General features: G+C 44.8%; 1 protein-coding gene across 1 annotated transcript in view; it reads left to right on the top strand.

Annotated features, from left to right (window-relative positions):
• The window catches only part of CPM (carboxypeptidase M), a 43,725-nt gene extending 21,782 nt beyond the window's left edge, over window positions 1-21,943 (top strand). The window contains exons 4-8 of the mRNA XM_075274438.1: window positions 5,061-5,245; window positions 10,225-10,368; window positions 14,747-14,899; window positions 21,277-21,425; window positions 21,614-21,943. Coding sequence (XP_075130539.1) covers window positions 5,061-5,245; window positions 10,225-10,368; window positions 14,747-14,899; window positions 21,277-21,425; window positions 21,614-21,847 — 865 coding nt within the window. The 3' untranslated portion in view covers window positions 21,848-21,943. The remainder of the gene's footprint in view (window positions 1-5,060; window positions 5,246-10,224; window positions 10,369-14,746; window positions 14,900-21,276; window positions 21,426-21,613) is intronic.
• The last annotated feature ends 373 nt before the right edge of the window (window positions 21,944-22,316 follow it).

The raw sequence follows: 22,316 nt of genomic DNA, 5'->3' as shown, positions 1-22,316 counted from the left end.
TGTGTGTGAGTGTTTGTGTCATCAGTCACCATTAAATCATCGACGTTGGGTTTCCATTGTCAGGTTTTATAAAGGGTTCTTTGTTATGTTTTAAGGTGTTGACCATAATAGGAGAGAAAGTATATATGATCAACTAGCCTCTGCCCGCGACTTCGTCTGCAGGTTCTTGGCGTCTATGATCCACCTATATTCAGTAAATTACTGCTGTCGATGGTTTGCCTGCTCCGGCATTTCGGCAACTCTCAAGCTGTCCTGCTGCTGAACTTGTTCCTCACACCGTGCCTGTGATTGTTTCAGCATGTCAGCAGCTCGCTGGGACGCCATATAATGAGCGTGTTGTTGGTGTTGATAATCCGCCTGCTCCGTCGTTTCGGCAGCTGTCTAGCTGGCCTGCCGCTGAACTCGTTCCTCGCGCTGTGCCCATAATTGTTCCGGCATTGTATTTTGGATTTGTACTGCAAATGCCATTATGAATGTAAGTTTGTTGTTGACCACAGACAGCTCTGTATTCTGTAACTGCCTCAGTGTTTTCCCTATGACACAAACTGCATTTCATTGTTCTTGTAACAGACTATTCCATTAATGACTGTTGTAATATTAATTGCACAAGATGTTAAGAAATTTAGGATTTTTGTAAACATGTTTAGCAATAAGCCACAGCTCATAACATTTCATCTGCACTATATATCTTTGGGTAGAGACCATAAGCATCCATTTTATTTTACACTAGCCCCTGCCCACGACTTTGTCTGCATGTTGTTGGCGTCGATGATCCGTCTATATTCAGCAAATTGCTGCTATCAATGGTTTGCCTGTTCCGGCAGCTCTCAAGCTGTCCCGCTGCTGAACTTGTTCCTCAGGCCGTGCCTATGATTTTTCTGGCATCTCAGCAGCTCGATGGGACCCCATATGATTAGCGTGTTGTTGCCGTTGATGATCCGCCTGCTCTGGCGTTTCGGCAGCTGTCAAACTGGCCTGCTGCTGAACTCGTTCTTCACGACATGCCCGTGATTGTTCCAGCATCTCAGCAGCTCGCTGGGAAGCCATATAATGAGCGTGTTGTTGGCATCGATGATCCCCCTCAGCTGAACTTGAGGAGAACTCTGTGACTTCTGGCTTCCTTCATAGCTGTCGTTGTTTGCAACAAATTAGATTTTCTTTTTCCAAGCATGTTTAAAATTGGCAAACTGCCAATTTGGATTAAAGGTGTTTGGCCAGTTTGTCAGCACTGGAGCAGATCAGATAATATGCAAATGTATATACACACTGATGGTTAGCCTGTGTTTACACAGAGAGATAACAGCCCTGGCTGAGATAAGGTGCTGCTAATAGCTACACAAACCAAAAACAACATACAGCCCAAACAGATGTACTGTGCCTATTAGTCCAAAAAAAGACAAATCCACTTACATGCCCTGTTAGTATTGAAGATGGATGAGCGTCACCGAGGAGCCGTTGGTGCATGGGATGTTTTCCCCCGTAGGAAACTTGTTCGTAGTAGAAAACCAAAGCCAGTTTTTCCCAGCACAAATCGTGCTAAGGAAAAACTGGCTTTGGTTTTATGCTGCTAATAGCTGTTTTTTAATATAGTATGTGAACATAAATTCATAACAGTCATGAAGCCATGCCATTTACCGGAATAGAAAGTAGCTTATATTTTAATCGAGGAACCTGAACAAAACATGACTGTGGAAACCCAATTGTAACATCTCTGCCTGTTCGGGCCCCTGCGCCACCCTCTGCTCGTGTGCTGCGGCGCAGGAGGCGCGTGCAGTTTGATAATCTGCATAAAGTTTTTAGTTGCACTGTGCCGTGCGCATACCTGCTCTTACTGTACCTGTTGCTTATACTATTATACCTGACCTTTGGCTTTTCTCATTGACTATTCTCTTTACTCCGATTTGGCACTGCATCGCTCTCCTGTTACCGAACCCTGGCTAGCTGACCTCCCTTTGTTGTTGTTCGTCTTGTCTGCGTTTTGTGTTTCACGTATTCAGGGAGGGTTTGTCCTCGTGGTTGTCGCCTATTACCTAGGATAGGGCCTGGCAATAGGAAGGGAAAGCGGGGGGCTTCAGCTTAGGGCTCACTGTCTCTTGTGCCCCTCCCAGGGTTTAACCGTTCTGGGAATTGCTGTCTTAGCAATTCCATTACATAATAACAAGCCCAAAAACCTACATCCATTGCTTCCCTACAGACAGCATGGATCCTATTCAGTGCTTTGCAGCCAAGTTGGAAGGTTTGACCGGCCTGGTAGCTGAGCTTGCTAAACAGGTTCAGACCCTAACTGAGGCTGCTGCATCATCCCCAGCTGTTTTGGCACCTTACAAGGTCAAGATGTTACTCCCATATCGTTTCTCAAGGGATCGTGAAAAATTTGAGACGTTCAGGGAGTCTTGTCGCTTGTATTTTCGGATTAATCCACATGTGACTCAGGCCCAAATGGTGGGAGTGGCTATATCTCTGCTACAGGGGGACCCACAAGCTTGGGCCCTTAAACTCCCTGCTGAGGCTGAGGAGTGGGTTGATGTGGAAAAAATTTTTAAGTCCCTGGGCTCTATCTATGCTGAGCCAGACCACATTGCGCTTGCGGAATCTCAACTCCTCACCATGCGGCAGGGAAAACGCTCTGCAGAGGAGTATTGCGCAGAGTTCTGTAAGTACAGTGTAACTGCAGGTTGGTGTGAGTCAGCGCTAAAGGCTCACTTTAAAAAAGGTTTGTGTGACCGTGTTAAGGAGCTCTGGGTTGGTCACCCAGATCCCCCGACTCTTGAGAAGGCCATGACTTTGGCGGTCCGTATTGACCGCAAGATCCGAGAAAATTTAAAAGAGAGAGTAGGGTCTGTTGCCTCCAAGTTTTCTGTCTCTTCCTCTCTCTCCTCTGAAAAACCTACCTTTCCTCCCATCACTTCTGGTGAGGAACCCATGCAACTGGGAGCTATGGACGCCAAGACACGACGAGAGCATCGTCTCAGGAATAACCTGTGCCTGTACTGTGGTTCCTCTGGTCATGTCATCCGAGACTGCTCTATCAGACCCTTGTCACCTGCACAAAGACTTCAGTGCCTGAGTGGTAATCAGAAGAACCACTCAGGCAACCAGGTATTTGGTGGGAATAACAATAAGATGTTGTTATCTGTGTCTCTGTCCTCTGGAGACAGATCTGTTTCTGGCAAGGCCCTAGTTGACTCTGGGTCTGCAGCAAATTTTGTTAAATATTCAGTTGTTGAATCTTTGGGCATTGAGCTTTTGCCACTGGACTCGCCTATGTCTGTTACGGGAGCGGATTCTACTCCACTGGCCAGGGGTAAAGTCAGTTTTAAAACCTCCTTGATCTCTTTGCAAGTGGGTTCTTCACATTCAGAGGTCATAAGCCTTTTTGTTATGGAGAATCTCTCTGCTGATGTTATTTTGGGGTTCCCCTGGCTGAAGCTCCATAACCCTATTTTGGATTGGGGTAAAAAGGAGTTGGTAAAGTGGGGAGATCAGTGCTCATCCCACTGTATTGCTTTACATTCTGTAGATTGTGTCACTGAGGAGAAGGTCTCAGCTACCAAAAGTTGGGAGCGCCCCTCCGGTATTAAAACCTGGTGGTATCAGAAACGCCGGATGAATAAAAAATGTTTGCCTGGTTCTCAAGTGTCTGTGGTTCAAGCAGAACCAAAATACAAGGCAGGGAAAACTCAGAATCCCTCTAGAGCTGGTTTGTCTGGTGAGGGTCCGGTGGCCCCTCATAAAAGGGGGGGTACTGTAACATCTCTACCTGTTCGGGCCCCTGCGCCACCCTCTGCTCGTGTGCTGCGGCGCAGGAGGCGCGTGCAGTTTGATAATCTGCGTAAAGTTTTTAGTTGCACTGTGTGAACACGGCTCTAGTCCTTAATTGGATTTGCACCACACCCGTCTTCTGCCTAGGTTGCCTCTGTCCATTTAGTGGTTAATCTGGCCTTGCCCTTTGATTGACAGCCTGCCTTCCTGTGAACTCCATGGGCGGGTTCTTCCTCCCTATTTAGCCTTGGTTCCCATTCACACCAGTGCTTGTTCTTGCCGTGCGCATACCTGCTCTTACTGTACCTGTTGCTTATACTATTATACCTGACCTTTGGCTTTTCTCATTGACTATTCTCTTTACTCCGATTTGGCACTGCATCGCTCTCCTGTTACCGAACCCTGGCTAGCTGACCTCCCTTTGTTGTTGTTCGTCTTGTCTGCGTTTTGTGTTTCACGTATTCAGGGAGGGTTTGTCCTCGTGGTTGTCGCCTATTACCTAGGATAGGGCCTGGCAATAGGAAGGGAAAGCGGGGGGCTTCAGCTTAGGGCTCACTGTCTCTTGTGCCCCTCCCAGGGTTTAACCGTTCTGGGAATTGCTGTCTTAGCAATTCCATTACATCAATCTAATGGAGAACAAGCTACACACCATATGTTGTCATGACCCCAACCTGTCTTCTAACTCTGATACAGTGCCATTTTTGTTGATCTTATCTGCCCATGACACACCAGTGTGACTGATACATATGCATTGTGGGGAAATTACTATTCCCAGAACTACATACATACTCCAGAAAACTGGCATAGATGGAAATATTTGTGCTACATCTTTGGTACATGTCCGTTTTTTGCACCAAATATATGCCCCTTCCCTCATTCTGTGCCTTCATTTTCTTCTTTTTATAAAGTGGGAGGGGAGAAAACAAAGGCAGGTCCAGTTGAGGACATCTTGGCAAAATTTACTGTAACTCAAGTCTTCAGTGCAGTTAGCATCAGTCTGAGGCTTCACCAAGGTAGGCATATAGATTGCCAGTTTAAATAAATTCTCCCTAATGTCTGCTTTTATAACCAATATATTGGGGATGATATAAAACACTGGTGTGTTTCTAACAGTAATGTTTCATTACAGTTAGTGGTTAATTAGATTTGATGAGAAATGTATTGCTATGAAATCCCCTGTGTTATACTGTATAATGTGTTACACAGGGAATGAACTATATTTAATGACAGTCTTCTTTAAACATTTGGGTAACTCTGCATTTCATATTCATCTCATAACTTAAGATTTCAATTTCTAGGTACAATGCAAATTACTATGATCTGAACAGGAATTTCCCTGATGCGTTTCAAGAGAACACAGATCCAATCCAGCCAGAAACACAAGCAGTTATGAATTGGATTCAAAGTGAAAGTTTTGTACTATCTGCCAACTTCCATGGAGGCGCCCTGGTTGCCAGCTATCCATATGATAACTCATATACTAGTAAGATTCTTTTTCTCAATGTCTCAAAGATTTACCGTATAAAATACATTGAAAAATATACACTGTATTATTTAACCCCTTCCTACCATTTTTCGATATTCGTTTTTGACTCCCAATCTTCTAAACCCTACAGGAAAAATAGTTTTATAAGTTCATAGACCACACGTTTATGGACACAAGAAACAATGATACTTAATGTGTATGTGTTTCACAGGGAAACTGGGCTGATTTGAATTTTTTTTTAATATACATATTTTTTTAACTTTTTTCATTTATTTTTTTTTTATATTTTATTAGCCAATCAAAAGATCGCCGGTCCTATAGACTGCATTACAACTATTTTGCAGTCTGTGGGACTTTCACTATGTTACTATTGACCAGCCTCAATAGTAATATTAAGGCTCCCGGCTGTTATGAGAACAGGTGGCTCCCATGATCTTGCTGCATGAGAGCTGGCTTGTAACAGGAAAGGTACATGAATAAACAGTTCAGATGAAAATAAGATACTTTTTTCTTCACTTTTAAAGCTAAGTTACTATCTACATACGCACATAGACAAAAACCCACAATGGTTACAAAAATAAGTTGAATCTGACAAAAGTAATTTGCCAAAATACATCTTGACAAGCCACAAAGTTTCTGGGAGAATGTCCTATGGACAGATGAGATTAAAATCAAAATTTTTGGCAAGGCACATCAGCTCTATGTTCACAGATGGAAAAATGAAGCATATCTTGAAAACTCTGTCCCTACTGTGAAACATGAAGGAGGCTCTGTTATGTTCTGGGGCTGCTTTTCTGCATCTGGCACATGGTGTCTTGAATCTGTGCAGGGTACAATGAAATCTCAAGACTATCGAGAGATTCTAGAGAGAAATGTGCTGCCCAGTGTCAGAAAGCTTGGTCTCAGTTGCTCCTCATGAGGTCTTGCAACAGGATAATGACCCAAAACACACAGCTAAGAATGGCTAAGGGCTCGTTCACATGGAGAAAGAGAGGGCAGATTTCCTCCTCAAAATCCGCCCCCTCACAATAGAGGTCTATATAGACCACTAGCGTTCTTTTTTGCGCTAGCAGTTTGTTCCCGCTAGCGGAAAAAAAAGAAGCGAGCTGCCCTTTCTTCAGGCAGATTCCGCCTCTGATTCAGCCGTGGCGTGTGCCTCACGGCAGCACCCTTTGGACTAGGCCCATTTATTTGGGCCTACTCCAGTGCGGGAAGCTTCGACTGTTGGAAGCTGCGACAGTCGCGGCAGGCGCATTTTGGTGCTATTCTGACGCGGCTTACTGTGTCAAAATCAGGAGCAAAATAAGTGGTCCCATGCCCCGTGTGAACGGGGCCTAAGAGTATAACATTGGACTATTCTGAAGTGGCCTTCTATGAGCCCTGACATAAATCCTATTGAGCATCTTTGGAAGGAGCTGAAACATGCTGTCTGGAAAAGACACCCTTCAAACTTGAGACAACTGGAGCAGTTTGCTCATGAGGAGTGGGCCAAAATACCTGCTGAGAGGAGCAGACGTCTCATTGACAGTTACAGGAATCGTCTGATTGTAGCGATTGCCTCAAAAAGTTGTGCAACAAAGTATTAAGTTAAGGGAACCATCATTTCTTTCCAGGCCTGTTTCATGAGTTTTATTTATTTATTTTTTTAAATTCTGTTGTAGCGAAAAGCAATGTCTGACTTTCATTTGTTAATTTTCATAGAATTTTTATTTATTATTACATTTGTGAGATTCAAGTTATTTCAGTGACCATTGTGGGTTTTTCTTTCATTAAACAAAGGGTACCAACAATTTTGTCCATGTGTGTATTAGTATATATAGGAGGGGGAGGTAGGATGAGGCTGCTAGAAAAAAACACTCAAATAATTGCTGCTACTCCAAGTTCTAGCATTGCTAAGCTTGTTGATAAGATGCTACCAATGCACAGAATAAGACAATCAACTAGCCAACAGCAGCCTCTTACAATAACCTTCCATGCTCTTTGATGTGTGAAGCTGAGTAGGAGAGGAATCTTATATGAACAAGCATTCAGATTGAAAATAAGGAGCAGGAGAAAATAAGAAACTTTAAGATATGTTAGAAAGTTTCTTATATTCAAATGCACTATTCATTTATGAAAAGTTGCTTATAACTTGGATGAAGGTACAGTGGGGCAAAAAAGTATTTAGTCAGTCACCAATAGTGCAAGTTCCACCACTTAAAAAGATGAGAGGCGTCTGTAATTTACATCATAGGTAGACCTCAACTATGAGAGACAAAATGAGAAAACAAATCCAGAAAATCACATTGTCTGATTTTGTAAGAATTTATTTGCAAATTATGGTGGAAAATAAGTATTTGGTCACCTACAAACAATCAAGATTTCTGGCTCTCACAGACCTGTTTAAGAGTCTCCTCTTTCCTCCACTCATTACCTGTAGTAATGGCACCTGTTTAAACTTGTTATCAGTATAAAAAGACACCTGTGCACACCCTCAAACAGTCAGACTCCAAACTCCACTATGGTGAAGACCAAAAAGCTGTCAAAGGACACCAGAAACAAAATTGTAGCCCTGCACCAGGCTGGGAAGACTGAATCTGCAATAGGCAACCAGCTTGGATTGAAGAAATCAACTGTGGGAGCAATAATTAGAAAATGGAAGACATACAAGACCACTGATAATCTCCCTCGATCTGGGGCTCCACGCAAAATCTCACCCCGTGGGGTCAAAATGATCACAAGAATGGTGAGCAAAAATCCCAGAACCACGCGGTGGGACCTAGTGAATGAACTGCAGAGAGCTGGGACCAATGTTACAAAGCCTACCATCAGTAACACACTATGCCGCCAGGGACTCAGATCCTGCAGTGCCAGACGTGTCCTACTGCTTAAGCCAGTACATGTCCGGGCCCGTCTGAAGTTTGCTAGAGAGCATTTGGATGATCCAGAAGAGTATTGGGAGAATGTCCTATGGTCTGATGAAACCAAACTGGAACTGTTTGGTAGAAACACAACTTTTCGTGTTTGGAGGAAAAAGAATACTGAGTTGCATCCATCAAACACCATACCTACTGTAAAGCATGGGGGTGGAAACATCATGTTTTGGGGCTGTTTCTCTGCAAAGGGGCCAGGACGACTGATCCGGGTACATGAAAGAATGAATGGGGCCATGTATCGGGAGATTTTGAGTGCAAACCTCCTTCCATCAGCAAGGGCATTGAAGATGAAACATGGCTGGGTCTTTCAACATGACAATGATCTAAAGCACACCGCCAGGGCAACGAAGGAGTGGCTTTGTAAGAAGCATTTCAAGGTCCTGGAGTGGCCTAGCCAGTCTCCAGATCTCAACCCTATAGAAAACCTTTGAAGGGAGTTGAAAGTCCGTGTTGCCAAGCGACAGCCCCAAAACATCAGTGCTCTAGAGGAGATCTGCATGGAGGAATGGGCCAACATACCAACAACAGTGTGTGCCAACCTTGTGAAGACTTACAGAAAACGTTTGACCTCTGTCATTGCCAACAAAGGATATATAACGAAGTATTGAGATTAAATTTTGTTACTGACCAAATACTTATTTTCCACCATAATTTGCAAATAAATTCTTACAAAATCAGACAATGTGATTTTCTGGATTTGTTTTCTCATTTTGTCTCTCATAGTTGAGGTCTACCTATGATGTAAATTACAGACGCCTCTCATCTTTTTAAGTGGTGGAACTTGCACTATTGGTGACTGACTAAATACTTTTTTGCCCCACTGTATGTTCACATGGGCCAAGCTGCATCAATATATTGCTTCAAATAAAATGTGATAATACTTGAGCAAAGTTGATTTTTTTTTTAAAGAGATTTAATAATTTTTAAGAAAAGAAAATGGGTCTTTTAGATGTGAAGGTCTAATTTGGAACACCTCCCTAATATTTCCCACAAGACTAAGATAACATTGAAAGATTGAGAGGAATACATTAGAGAAGAATCTGGTGTTGCTTTTACAAATTCTGCATGTAAATGGCACCAAATATTACTTAATTGCGGTAAGAGCTTCAGTGGATTAGTTTAGGAAAGAAACCCAAGGTACTGAACAAAAGATGTGGTATAGGATCAGGGGCGTAACTACCGCCATAGCAGCGGAGGCAGCTGCCACAGGGCCCGGGACATTGGGTGCCCGGTGACAGCCGCTACCGCTGCTATCATTATACTCGGAGGTCTTTGCAGACCCCCGAGTATAATGATCGGCAGACCGGGAGAGGTAAGGGAACGTAACAAACACTGTTACTTACCTCTCCACGATCCTGGCCAGGCCTCCTTCCTTCTTGTCTGACGTCACATGAACCCAGTCTGCTTCCCAGGTCATGTGACGTCCGACGTCATAGAACAAGGACGGCAGCGGAGAAGACAGCGTAGGAGCCGGGGACAGGTAAGAAACAGGGTTTTTTTATGTTTTTATTCCCCCGGGTCTCCGATTATTATACTCTGGGGTCTGAAAAGACTCCAGAGTATAATAATTGTTTATGGGTGTCCACAGTGGGGATAATACTGTGTGTAGGAGCCACTATGGGGGATAATACTGTGTGCAGGGGCCACTAAGGGACATAATACTGTGTGCAGGGGCCATTATGGGATATAATACTGTGTGCAGGAGCCACTATGAGGGATAATACTGTGTGTAGGGCCACTGTGGGGCATACTAGTATGTGCAGGGGACACTATGGGCTATGATACTGTGTGCAGGGGACACTATGGGCTATAATACTGTGTGCAGGGCTTACTAAAGGACATAATAGAGTGCGGAGGAGGGGGGTCGGTCAAGGTCTTCGGCGTCAGTGTCGGTTGGGGGGGGGGGGGGGCATGTCAAAAGTTCGCCACGGGGCCCCGCCATTCCTAGTTATGCCACTGTATAGGATATTTACATTTCTAAAACTGCAGCTTACAAATAATAATGGTCTTTAAGTAGAGTATTTTAGAGTATTTAACTGATCTCTCATATTTTTCATACAGCACCTCCAGACTATGATGTGTTAAAATACCTAGCTTTGCTATACTCCAAAAATAATAACAATATGTTCAGTGCCAATTCTTGTCCTGGCTCCAGTGGTTTTGATAATGGCATCACAAATGGAGCTTCATGGTACAAAGTTAAAGGTGAGAACTTTTAAGTGTTCATTGTCATAATCATTTCTATTATATGGCATTTTGTATACAATGCTAAAGTATGTTATGAAAATAACTAGTTTATGAGAAGAGACTGGTTGAGAGTAGTAGCCATCATATTCTGCAGCGCTATACAGATATTGGCAATCACTGTGCCATATAGGGCTCACAATCTCCATTCCCTATAAGTATGTCTTTGAGAGGAAACTGGAGTACATGGAGGAAACCCATGCAAACACTGGGAGAACATACAAACTCCTTTCAAATGTTGTGCCCTAACCCTTAATTGTCTTGAAAACTCGCTTATAATAATATAATGCATGTGGACAGTTTTCGGAGGCGTTCATGCCACCATTATTAATGTCCGTTGCTGTCTTCCGTCATACTATGACAGCAAAGGACATGTTGCAGAGAACAGCCATAGACTGATTCTGTGTCTGTATCCATTGACATAAATGTACACAACATGAATTTGCTGTCCTATTTATGCTAGGGCTACATGCTAGGTTACCGTGTCTTCCTGAGAGTAACCCAGATTAACCCAGATCTAGCACTTCTTGTTTTGTTTTCTTCTCACTGGAAGTCACAGCATCCTCGGGGTCACAATGTGACTCCATTCACAGTGCGACATGATCTTCGATCTCCCACCACATCCAAAGTCATTGTATGGTCTTACCTTAGAGGTCAGCCTATTAAAGTGACAGATATGCTGAAATAGTGTACTAAATGTCAAAAATAAAGGGGCCGATTTATCATGATTTTTTTCTACTGTATCTTTTGTGACGGATTTGTCACAATGTCTTGCATTGGTTCATAAATTTGTTGCAGTTCTCGTGGGTGGAAGACCGGAAAGTTCATCTAGGATTTCAAGCGTATTTGTAAAGTAAATTTAGAAGTGGCATATGCTTGTGCAAAAATTTAGTGACTTATTAAAAAGTCGCATAGAATGAATTAGACCTTAACCTATGCACAGTCTAAACCACACACACATTCTAAGTCGTTTTTACAAATCACTACATAAATGGCACACACATTTGATAAATTAGGCGCAACCATTAAAAAAGTCACAAAATAGGTTACAACACCAGAATTCTGAAGCAAAAGTAATGATAAATTGGCCCCATAGTTACTTATTAGTTGCTGGTAACCAGGTCGTACAATACTTTTTAGTTGCAGCTTGCAGTACAATATCAGTGGACCTGTCAGTATACTATAGGGCATATTCTGGGAACAAATCTGTTTTAACATATAGGCTTACTTTTGGTGCAGCGACATATTGTATATTTGGGTATTATAGTGTTGCCATATAGTTTTAGCATTTGTAGGTTGGCTAGGGACAATCCAGGTTTCAGTAGCTTTTCTATCTGCAGATCATAAACTATTTTGTGACAATTTTTAATGTGTGTCTTATTCACATAATGCAGGCTAATGGATTTCTATGGCAATGGTGAGTATTGCAATGTCCCATATGTGTATAACTCAATCACTCATTATTACATTTAACATAGCTACATATTAGTAACGTGTTTTGGTTATCACAATAATGCTTCATTCACACTGCGTTTGTTGTACTGTATGTGCTAACAAGGTTTCAGGGAAATATACCAAATGCGTCTATGGGATCCATTTACCACTTATGTTTCAGAAAAAGTGTCCCTTGAAGCTTCTTGGCCCCAATGCAGAATCCTTAATGGGGCCCCTACCAACTTTGGGCCATATAGAATAATGGTGTATTTTATGTGGTACCTTGGAAACCCATAGTCCAGGGCCCAGTATCGACTGCTTCCTCTGCATTCCCATAGTTACACGCCTGCTTTTCGCATTTGTTGGGCTGGTTTATATAGTAATATCATGTTTCAGTTTTGTGGAATAATATAGGTGACTTTCATACAAAGACACCCAATAAAAAATTTTTGGATGATAGTGTACATTTTTGTAAAAGGGGTATTTCCATCTCACTTGTTCTCCAACCTGCAGGCTGTGTGCTCTCTTCACTTCCTGGTTTTCTCAGCACATTGGTGGGCGGGGTTTCATTTTCTCGGCTTTCTGCTATGTCTGCAGTCAGTAATGAGGGATTGGTTGTAAATGAATTACCACAGTATGAAGCTGATGTAGCTGAGTTGGATTTGAGACAGTTTGTAATACATACAGAGGTACCAGACTCCCTATCTCAGCCCTTATCAGCCAAATTCAATTAAACCGACTGATAAGTGAAAGAGTAGGAGATAAAACAGCTCAGAAATACCGGAGCACTCACCTCTCCCTCCCCTATCTGAGGAGCTCTGTTACTTGTCTGTGGCAGAGACATACACAGCGCAGAGCTTCTGACGAGCACTCAACCCCTCCCTCCCCCCTGAGAGCAGACAGCTATGTCACTTGGGGACTGAGCAGATAAGCTCAGCACCAGGCCCATGGTCATGGAAACGCGGTGTAAACAATTAAGTGAATAAATTAAGATAGCGGCGAAACAAAGCAGTTTTGATATAGCAATATATTTTGAAAAAGTCTTAAATCCACATAAACTAGCAGTATAGATAGGATGCTTTTGATGGGACAACCCCTTTAAACCCCTTTAAATATGAGCCTAGGCCATTTGTCAGTATATGTTACACTGTCAAAACTAGACTCAGGCTGGCACCCCACATTGTGAAAACACAGCGTTCTAGCTAATCCCATCCACACATTACAAAACAAAATCCACAGCGGAAAAGCTATGAATACAAAAATCGTTGCGTTTTTGAAAATCACAGCAAGTCAATTATACCTACTTTTATGGTGTATGGCGTTTTCCATATAAGTATGGACTTTGTGAATTGCCGAGGAAAAAAACACAATGCATTTCCGCCACAGTCTTTTCCGCAGTATTTTATGGCTGTGGCACGCTATGTGGGCCTTATCCTTAAAAGAGTTTTTCCACTGTACTCACTTGTATAAGGACACCAGAAAATATCTTCTCATAGAAGTAGATTGAGCAGTGGCATATGCACCACTACTCCATTCACATGGAACACTTGAAGACACTCGTAAGTGAGTATTTCCATCTCACTTGTTCTCCAACCTGCAGGCTGTGTGCTCTCTTCACTTCCTGGTTTTCTCAGCACATTGGTGGGCGGGGTTTCATTTTCTCGGCTTTCTGCTATGTCTGCAGTCAGTAATGAGGGATTGGTTGTAAATGAATTACCACAGTTTGAATTACCACAGTATGTTCTTCTGATCGCAGGAAGTTCCCAGTGATCATATTCCCCCTGATCAGACTTATATTCCCAAACCTCCAGATAGGAAATAAGTGTCATTAATAGGAAAACCTTTTTATGGCTAGGTTTTAGAGAGCTGTAATGCGGCCACATTATACATTATAGCGGCAGCACTTAGACTCACTTATGGCATAGTGATATGAATTCTAAAGAAGAAGAAGAATAGTACAGTTTATTTATATAGTGCCAACATATTCCTCAGCACTTTACAAATTGTAGGGTTCAAATACAGACAAAATGAGACATTAGGGCCCCTTCACACGGCATAAGCGCTTGGCTCATTCCGAGCCGTACACGCGAGCGCTTCTAAACACTTCCCATTCACTTCAATGGGAGCGCTCGTAAAGCTGGCTTTACACGTGATCCCATTAAAGTGAATGGGAAGTGTTTAGAAACTCTCGCGTGTACGGCTCGGAATGAGCCAAGCGCTTATGCCGTGTGAAGAGGCCCTTACAGTGTAATAAATAAATTCACACAATAAAAGTGAGGGTCCTGGTCACAAGAACTTACAGTCTATGGGATAGAGGGGATGACACAAGAGGTAACAGGGGCAGGGGCAGCATATACGGTGGTCCAGCTGTTTTTATGAAATGGTTACTATGATTACACATATAAATAAAGCTGTATGCGCCATCACTAGCCAGTGCCCCTTTATGTACAGATCCAAGGGGCCTGAACATATATGGTTACTCACAGGTAAAGACAGCATGTCCTGTAGGTTAATGTGAGGGGATAGGCGTGAACAAAGAAGGGTTAGTTATAGGGAGCATAACTGCTGTAGTGTTTAGATTAGGACACGGGACAGGTCCAGGAATGGCAGCCATAATGCCAGTACTAAGAAGTATCAGAAACCTGCATAACTGGAATTACTTTGCGTTCACAAAGCATGAACCTTCACCTTCTGCAATATACATTCTTATGTTTATGCCATTTCATTGCATGTTTATGTACTTTTGTATACTAAACAGGCAGGAAATTCTAATAATACCCTGTTTTGGTTGGCGGTATATGTATATGAAACTGAGAGGATGAATGAAACTATATTTGGTGTGATTCGAGCCTGATGTTTATTTCTGTGAGTTTATAAATGTGACCAGCACTCTTTATGATTCCAGGTGGCATGCAAGATTACAACTACATCTACCATCAATGTATAGAGATCACCATTGAGCTATCATGCTGTAAATATCCAGATTCCTCCACACTTCAGGGATTTTGGAATGACAATAAAATATCTGTTATTGAGTACATAAAGCAAGTCCATATAGGTATGTGATGGATCTTCAGAGCTAATGATGTGGAAAAAAAAAATCAGAAAAGTCTAAAATTACATCAAAAGAAATTTTTAAAAAGCTACACAGAAGCTTTTGTTCATAAGACCCTGGTGGGTAGAAGAAGTACAACACCCGTCAGGTAACGACAAGTCAGAAATTCCACGAATGCAGAGCCTAAGGGCTGATTTGTCTGTCGGTAATGTTGGTTCAGCTATAGGCTTAGGTTTATAACACACAGTGTAGGTCAGTTTGCACAGAAGATTTTAGTCTGCGGATGACATTTGCTTAAATTTCCTCCACTATGCTGCTACAATAGATTGCAGTACACTATCTGCCAGTGAGTTTGCAATTTCTTCCAATGTGTCTTAGATGATTTGCTGAAATCTTAACATAATGCAGGATTATGAAGATAATCTGTTTTCCCTTAGCCCCAACAGCGGCACAAGATGGAGTGTTCCTGCCCCTGTGTACTGTTAGGACAGGTGGAACTTTTAATAGGCTAACAGGTTTTTAACCCTCCCATAAAAGGTCCAGGAGACCTCCCCCTCCCTGCGTTAGTCACCAAGTACTATATAATCCAGTATAAATAATTGTAAATACATACGAAATTAAGGGAGGGAGCCTTGTGCCGCTGTTGGGGCTAAGGGAAAACAGATTATCTTCATAATCCTGCATTCCCCCTACGCCCAACAGCAGCACAAGATGGGGACTTAACAAGTAACATCCCTCTAAGGGGGGGGGGGGGGGTCCTGACAGACAGATGACAGGACTGAATGACTAAAAGCCATAGCTTCTGAGGTGCGCCAATCCAACCTATAATGTTTTACAAACGTTAAATGTGAACTCTAGGATGCGGCCGTGCAAATCTGGTCCACGAAAAGCGCCTGCCTCTCCGCCCACGAGGCTGCTACTGCTCTGGTTGCGTGGGCGCGTAGAAAATCCGGCGCAGGCAGCCCCTGAGCCTGTAGGGAGCCTGAGATAGCCTCCTTGAACCACCTAGAAAGGGTGGGTTTGGATGCTTTGCTCCCTCTATTGTGACCAAAGAAATTAATAAGCAGATTCTCTGCTCTGCGAAACGGTTCCGTTCTATCCAAATATATACGCAATGCCCTTACCAGGTCTAGGGTATGCATTCTTTCCTCCCACTCTGAGGAAGGTGAAGGAAAAAAGGTTGGAAAGGTGATAGTTTGGTTTATATTTTCCGTAGTGGGAACTTTAGGCAAAACCCCCCGGACAAACCTTAATTGGACTTTGTCCGGGAAAAAGACTGTGTAGGGTTCTGAACCCGCTAAGGCTTGAAGTTCCCCAACTCGCTTAGCAGATGTGATTGCTAGCAAAAAGGCTACCTTTAGTGAGAGATGTTTGAAGTCCACTTCCATCAGTGGTTCGAATGGTGGGGCACATAAGCCTCCAAGGACCGCAGCTAAGTCCCACTGAGGGGCTGGGAGCTGGACCGGGGGTCGGAGCCTAGAGGCCCCTCTTTGGAATTGTTTGACCAGAGGATTCTGGGATAATTGAGTCCCTAATAGAGCCGACAGTGCTGACACATGTACTTTCAAAGTAGCAGGGGACAAGCCCTTGTCCAGTCCGTCCTGCAAGAATTCCAGGACTGATTCCACTGTTGTTATGTCACACTGTCTTCTGACTCCCCACTCTCTATATATCCTAGCTATTCTCTGATAGCTACGATTGGTAGAGTCCGCTCTACAGTGTGCCAGGGTCCTCTGGACTGCCTGGGACAATCCTCTACCTCTCCATACGGCGCGGTCAACCTCCAGGCAGTGAGGTTGAACCTGTCCAGGTCTTGGCAGAGCTGACTGTTCAAAGTTACCAGGTTGTGGACACGTGGAAGCCTCCAGTAAGTCCCTCGACTCATCAACATGAGGTGGGTAAACCATGCCCTCTTTGGCCAGAACGGCATGATGACAATTGCCGAGGTCTGGTCCTGCCTGAGTTTTGCCAACACCCTGGGAATCATTGGGATTGGAGGAAAAATGTAGACCAGTCTGAACCTCCAGGGTATCGACAGGGCATTGATCGCCAAGGGATTGTCCTCCCGGTAGAGAAAGCAAAAGCTTCCCACCTTGGCATTGTGTTGGGTGGCCATCAGGTCCACCTCGGGTAGACCCCATATCCTGGTTATCTGTTGAAATATTCCTGGGTTCAGTGACCACTCGGCTGAAGTCACTAGCCCTCTGCTTAGACGATCCGCGAGGATGTTGAGCCGCCCTCGAATGTGAACTGCTGATAAATGGGTCACGTTCTTCTCCGCCCAGGAGAATATTTGATCTGTTACCTGCATCAGGGAGTGGGACCTGGTGCCTCCTTGTTTGTTGATGTAATGTACAGCAGATAGATTGTCTGTCCTTACTCTGACTGCTTTCCCTTGTAGGTGAGGCATCAGACTCCGAAGTGCTAGAAACACTGCCATAAGCTCTCGCCAGTTGGAGGAGCGAGTCTTCTCCTGCTGGCTCCAGGTGCCTTGAACCAGGGTCTCCCCTAGATGCGCTCCCCAGCCAGAAAGGGATGCATCTGTGGTCAACAGGGTCCAGGAGGTCTGGACCGGGGATCTCCCGTCCTTTAGTTGAGACCACCATTTCAGTGATCGACGGGTTCTGATGGATAACTGGAGTGGCTTCTGAAGCCCCGAGGGCTTGTGGTTCCATTCTCTCAGGATCTCGTGTTGTAATGGGCGCATATGCCAGAGTGCCCAGGGAACTGCCTCGATGGCTGCAGACATAAGTCCTAGGACCTTCATAGCTGTCCTGACTGTGACCTTCCTGGTTCGGGACAGGTGTCGAACTGCTCGGCCAATCTTCTCCTTCCGAGGAGGGGGCAGAGAGATCATCATACTGAGAGAATCCAGGTTGAACCCCAGGAATTGAAGCCGGGTAGATGGAACCACCACCGACTTTTGCCAGTTTATCAGCCAGCCCAGCTCGCTTATGAATGCCACTGTGGACCCCAGCTGTGTGGCAAGAACCTCCTTTGACTGGGCTTTCAAGAGCCAGTCGTCCAGATACGGCACAATAAATATCCCTTGGAGGCGCAAGGCGGCTATGACCGGAGCCACTACCTTCGTGAAGGTGTGGGGGGCCGAGGAGATACCAAATGGAAGAGCCGTAAACTGGAAATGCTGCACTTTCCCGTTTAGACACACCGCAATTCTCAAATACTTTCTGTGTGGAGGGAAGATGGGAATATGGAGGTATGCGTCCCTTAGATCTAAGGTGACGAATAGATCTCCTGGCTGCAAAAAGGGGAGAACCGACTTTATGGTCTCCATCCGGAATCGCACTTTGCGAATAAATTGATTTAGATATCTTAAATCTATAATCATGCGCCAACCGCCGGTTGACTTTGGTACCAGAAACACCGGGGAGTAAACCCCCTGTCCTTGTTCTTGAACTGGGACCGGGTCCAATGCAGCCTTGTCCACGTACTCCTGCACAGACCTTTGCAGGTGAAGCTGCTTGGTGCCCTGAAAAGGGCGGGTTCTCGTAAATTTGTCCGGGGGAGGGGAAAGAAAATTTATCCTGTAGCTGTCTCGTATGAGATGGAGAACCCATTGATCTTGAATGTAGAGCTGCCAGGCTGTTAGGTGAAAAGAGAGACGGCCTCCAACCGCGGGAATCTCGCGGGGGAGGGGACTGAGACAGTCCGAACGCGGCTCGTCTTTCTCCTCCACGGGTGGCTCCGCGACCACCACTTCGCGGTTGTCCACTGGGGCGCCTGCAGAACTGGCCTCTGGCAGCTCCTCTAAATGAACCATACCCCCGAAAGGAGCGCTGTCTGGTTACTGCAGGCTGTGGCAGACTCTTACCCTTTGAGTCGGCCAGCCCCTCCATGATACGGTCAAGTTCTTGACCAAACAATCTGCCTGGTTCAAATGGCAACGCGCAGAGATTAAATTTTGACGTGTTGTCTACTTTCCAAGGTTTGAGCCAGAGCGGGCGGCTGGCGGCAGTTGTTAAAGCCATGGCCCTGGCCGCCAGCTTGACTTGATAGAATGTAGACTCTGTCAGATAGTCTACCATCAGATTGATCCCCTTCATGGCCGTGAGAAGGTCATCTCGGTGTACACCCGAGTCGATGTCTCTTTCCAGTGTAGAGATGTCCTCACGGAGCTTGCGCACTACCTCACTGGCTGCTATGCCCACCGAGACCTGGGCTGAAGAGGAAGCATATGCGCGCCTAAGGGAGCCTTCTGACCTTCGGTCCATGACATCCTGCAAGTTGGAGCCATCGTCTGCCGGAATGGCAGTACGCTTTTGACAGCCTTGAGACTGCCATATCGACCCTGGGTGGAGGACCCCAGAGCTTGTCTTGAGCCTCAGCCAGAGGAAAAAGCGCCCTGAAGCACCTGGAGGCATTAAACGGACGCTCCGGGAATCTCCATTCCACTTCTATCCTTCCGGCCATCTCAGTGTCAACCTGGAAGGACTTAGGGGGTCCCACCTGGGTGTCTGCTGCTGACCCCTCGGTACCCCTTGTGCGAACGAGTTTCAGCAGTTTTGCCATTTTCTCCACTGGAAAAACCGGCTTGGTTGGTTCCAAGGCATCCCCTTCCGAGGAACCCTCCTCTATAATCTGTAGAGATTCCACAGCGGGTAGGGCAGATGAGGAGGAGTCTAGACGCGGTCTCTTAGCTAACTGTGCGAAGGAAGACTCCATCCTCTTCATGGATTCTTCCACGAATTCCTTGACCCAGTCCACAACATTGCGGACCGAAGTCTCTTCAGTCGGGGTTCCCCGACACCCGCGGCACGCCTGGTAGGCGTAACCGTCCGGGAGGGGTGTCTCACAACTAATGCAAGCCAGGTGACGGCGCTTGCTAGCAGTCTTCCTTCTTGGATTCTCCGTAATGGAGGAGGAGGAAGACATCTGGGAAAGAAAAAACACACTAAGTTATTTCTCTTACCTCTTCCTTCCCCTGGGCCCAGCAGAGACAATACATCACCTTAAAGCAGGGTTTTGAAGCCTTAACAAGGATTCTGCTCACTGTCCTGGAAGACCAGTACCAGCAACCTGAGAGCTAGCTGTCAGGTAACGTGCTGGGGCCAACACCAGGTTTAAATAACCACAGGGGAGGAGAGGGAGGAGGGGGGGGTATGGGTTGGAGGCGGCACTCCTTAGCTCCGCCCCCTTACCCTAGGAGGGAAACCATTGGTGCCAGGGTCCCCCCCCCCCATCTCCAACGAGGGAAACTCGCTCCCTCTACCTCTAACTCTAAAAAGAATAATGCTTCCCTCGGCGTAATCACTTGCCGAGGGAAGGTAGTATCGCGCATGCGCGGGCCGGTTCTCTCGCGCATGCGCGTCAAGAACCTTGCGCACGCGCGGACAGAGACCAACCGCGACGCGCGCTAGGGCCCTGCGGCCCCATAAGCCTGCGCACGCGCACCCAGGTACGCGCGGCAGCGTCCGGAGCCTCAGCGTGCAACAGCTCTCTTCGCGGCCGGCTCCCGGAGTGCCGGAGGGGAGCCTTCCGCCGTACTCCAGCGATGTCTGGAATCAGGAGCCACACGCCACCGGACTTCGCCTATAGGGACCTGTAGCCGGCCGACCTCACCAACCCCGGTAAGGACTAGGGAAGTAGAGGTCAGCTAAACTCTGTAAGAAATGTAAAAGGGAGAGGAGACCTCTCCCTCCACCTGTCCTGGTAACAGGACAGAAAAAAACGCAGGGAGGGGGAGGTCTCCTGGACCTTTTATGGGAGGGTTAAAAACCTGTTAGCCTATTAAAAGTTCCACCTGTCCTAACAGTACACAGGGGCAGGAACACCCCATCTTGTGCCGCTGTTGGGCGTAGGAGGAAAATCATGTCTTGACTATCATGTGTGACCTTTGTATTGAGAAACTGTTCAAACAGCCACTGGAAATAATAGCCTAATTTTACAATGAAGAGAAAGACCAGAGGGATATGATCTTAAATGGATTTTCTGGTCTCCTGGTCAGTTTGACAAGGATGTCTTCTCCTCAGTATCAGACACCCAGACCCTACACGATCAACTGCCCGAGCTGTCTCTAGCACTGGAACATACAGGAAAAGGGCTGAAAGAAAAGGGCTCAGTCCACTGTATAGCAATGGTGTTAGAGTACACAAGTGAATAGGAGTGGAGCTGCAGTACAGCACCACCACTAGAGGCAGCAAGGAACAGCTGATCGGTATGGAGTCCAAGTATTGTACTCACAACCATGTGAGACTGATGTCAGGTCATCATAATCAAAATTGACCAAGGGTGCAGAAAATCACTTTTAAGATATCAATATCTTTGTTTTCCAAGTAGTATAAATACTGTACTGTAAGTAATTTCAGTGACCTTTACAAAGCTTTATTTTTACTGTGTATTTTCTTTCAATGACCTGGTAGGGGTAAAAGGACAGGTGCTTGACATGTATAGAAATCCTATCCAAAATGCTATAGTGGATGTCCAGGGAAGAGCACGCATATGCCCTTACCAGACGAATGAAAATGGGGAGTATTACCTTCTGCTTCTTCCAGGAACATATACATTGAAAGTAAGTATAAAAGTATATAATCAGAATTTTGATGTTAGTCTATTGTGGTTATGTTAGTAATATTATGGACTCTCCAGATAGGTTCATATAGAACATTAGCCTGTACTGTCTATAATATACATAGTATGCCAATTCTTTCTTGCTGTATCAATTGCTATCTTATCTGACATTTTCTTTTTATATTTTAGGTGACAGTGTCGAACAAATCACTAGAACAAACACTAAACATACCACAGAGCACAAACCTTTCTGCAATGATCTATAATTTCCAGTTTAAGGACAAAATATCCAATCCTACATCAACAACAGGGCCCTGTACTGATCCTTCAAATAGCAACAACAGTAACAATAGTGCCACATTACAAGTGTGTCTGGCGACGTTCTTGACAACCGTGTTGCTGCTTTTACATAACACAGTTTAGGATGTCAAAGGAAAGACACCTGAATGAAAGCTCTGAATGTGTTGGAATTCACTCCAAAAACGAGAAACGTCTGATATACAATGTGCACTTTTCTACTCAACCATCGTGCAATATTTTACAAAAGTTTATTTGCATAGAAGAAAAGAAATAAACCTATTTTATATATTCCGTCCAAAGCAGAATTTTTATTTTTTACTAAAAGGCTTTTGTTTAGAATATGCCATCAGAGTTTAATCACTTGGGGCTGGCAGGCTTAAAGGTATTATCCTATTTAGAAAAGCCCTATATGAAGGGGCTCTTGAAAATAAGGTTCCCTGTCGTCCAACCAGCAGCACAATATGGGGTATTTTCTGCCCCTTTGTGCTGGTAGGACAGGCAGAAATTTTAATTATCCAATAACTACATGGCTGGCCCTATAAGAGAGCACAAGGACCTCCCCTCTGCATGTTTTTTTCTGTCCTGTTTGTCT

The sequence above is a fragment of the Leptodactylus fuscus genome, chromosome 5 (assembly GCF_031893055.1).
Source record: "Leptodactylus fuscus isolate aLepFus1 chromosome 5, aLepFus1.hap2, whole genome shotgun sequence".
NCBI classification, from domain to species: Eukaryota; Metazoa; Chordata; class Amphibia; order Anura; family Leptodactylidae; genus Leptodactylus; species Leptodactylus fuscus.
The sequence above is the reverse complement of the archived record's forward strand: the minus strand, read 5'-3'. Positions and strand labels throughout refer to the sequence as shown.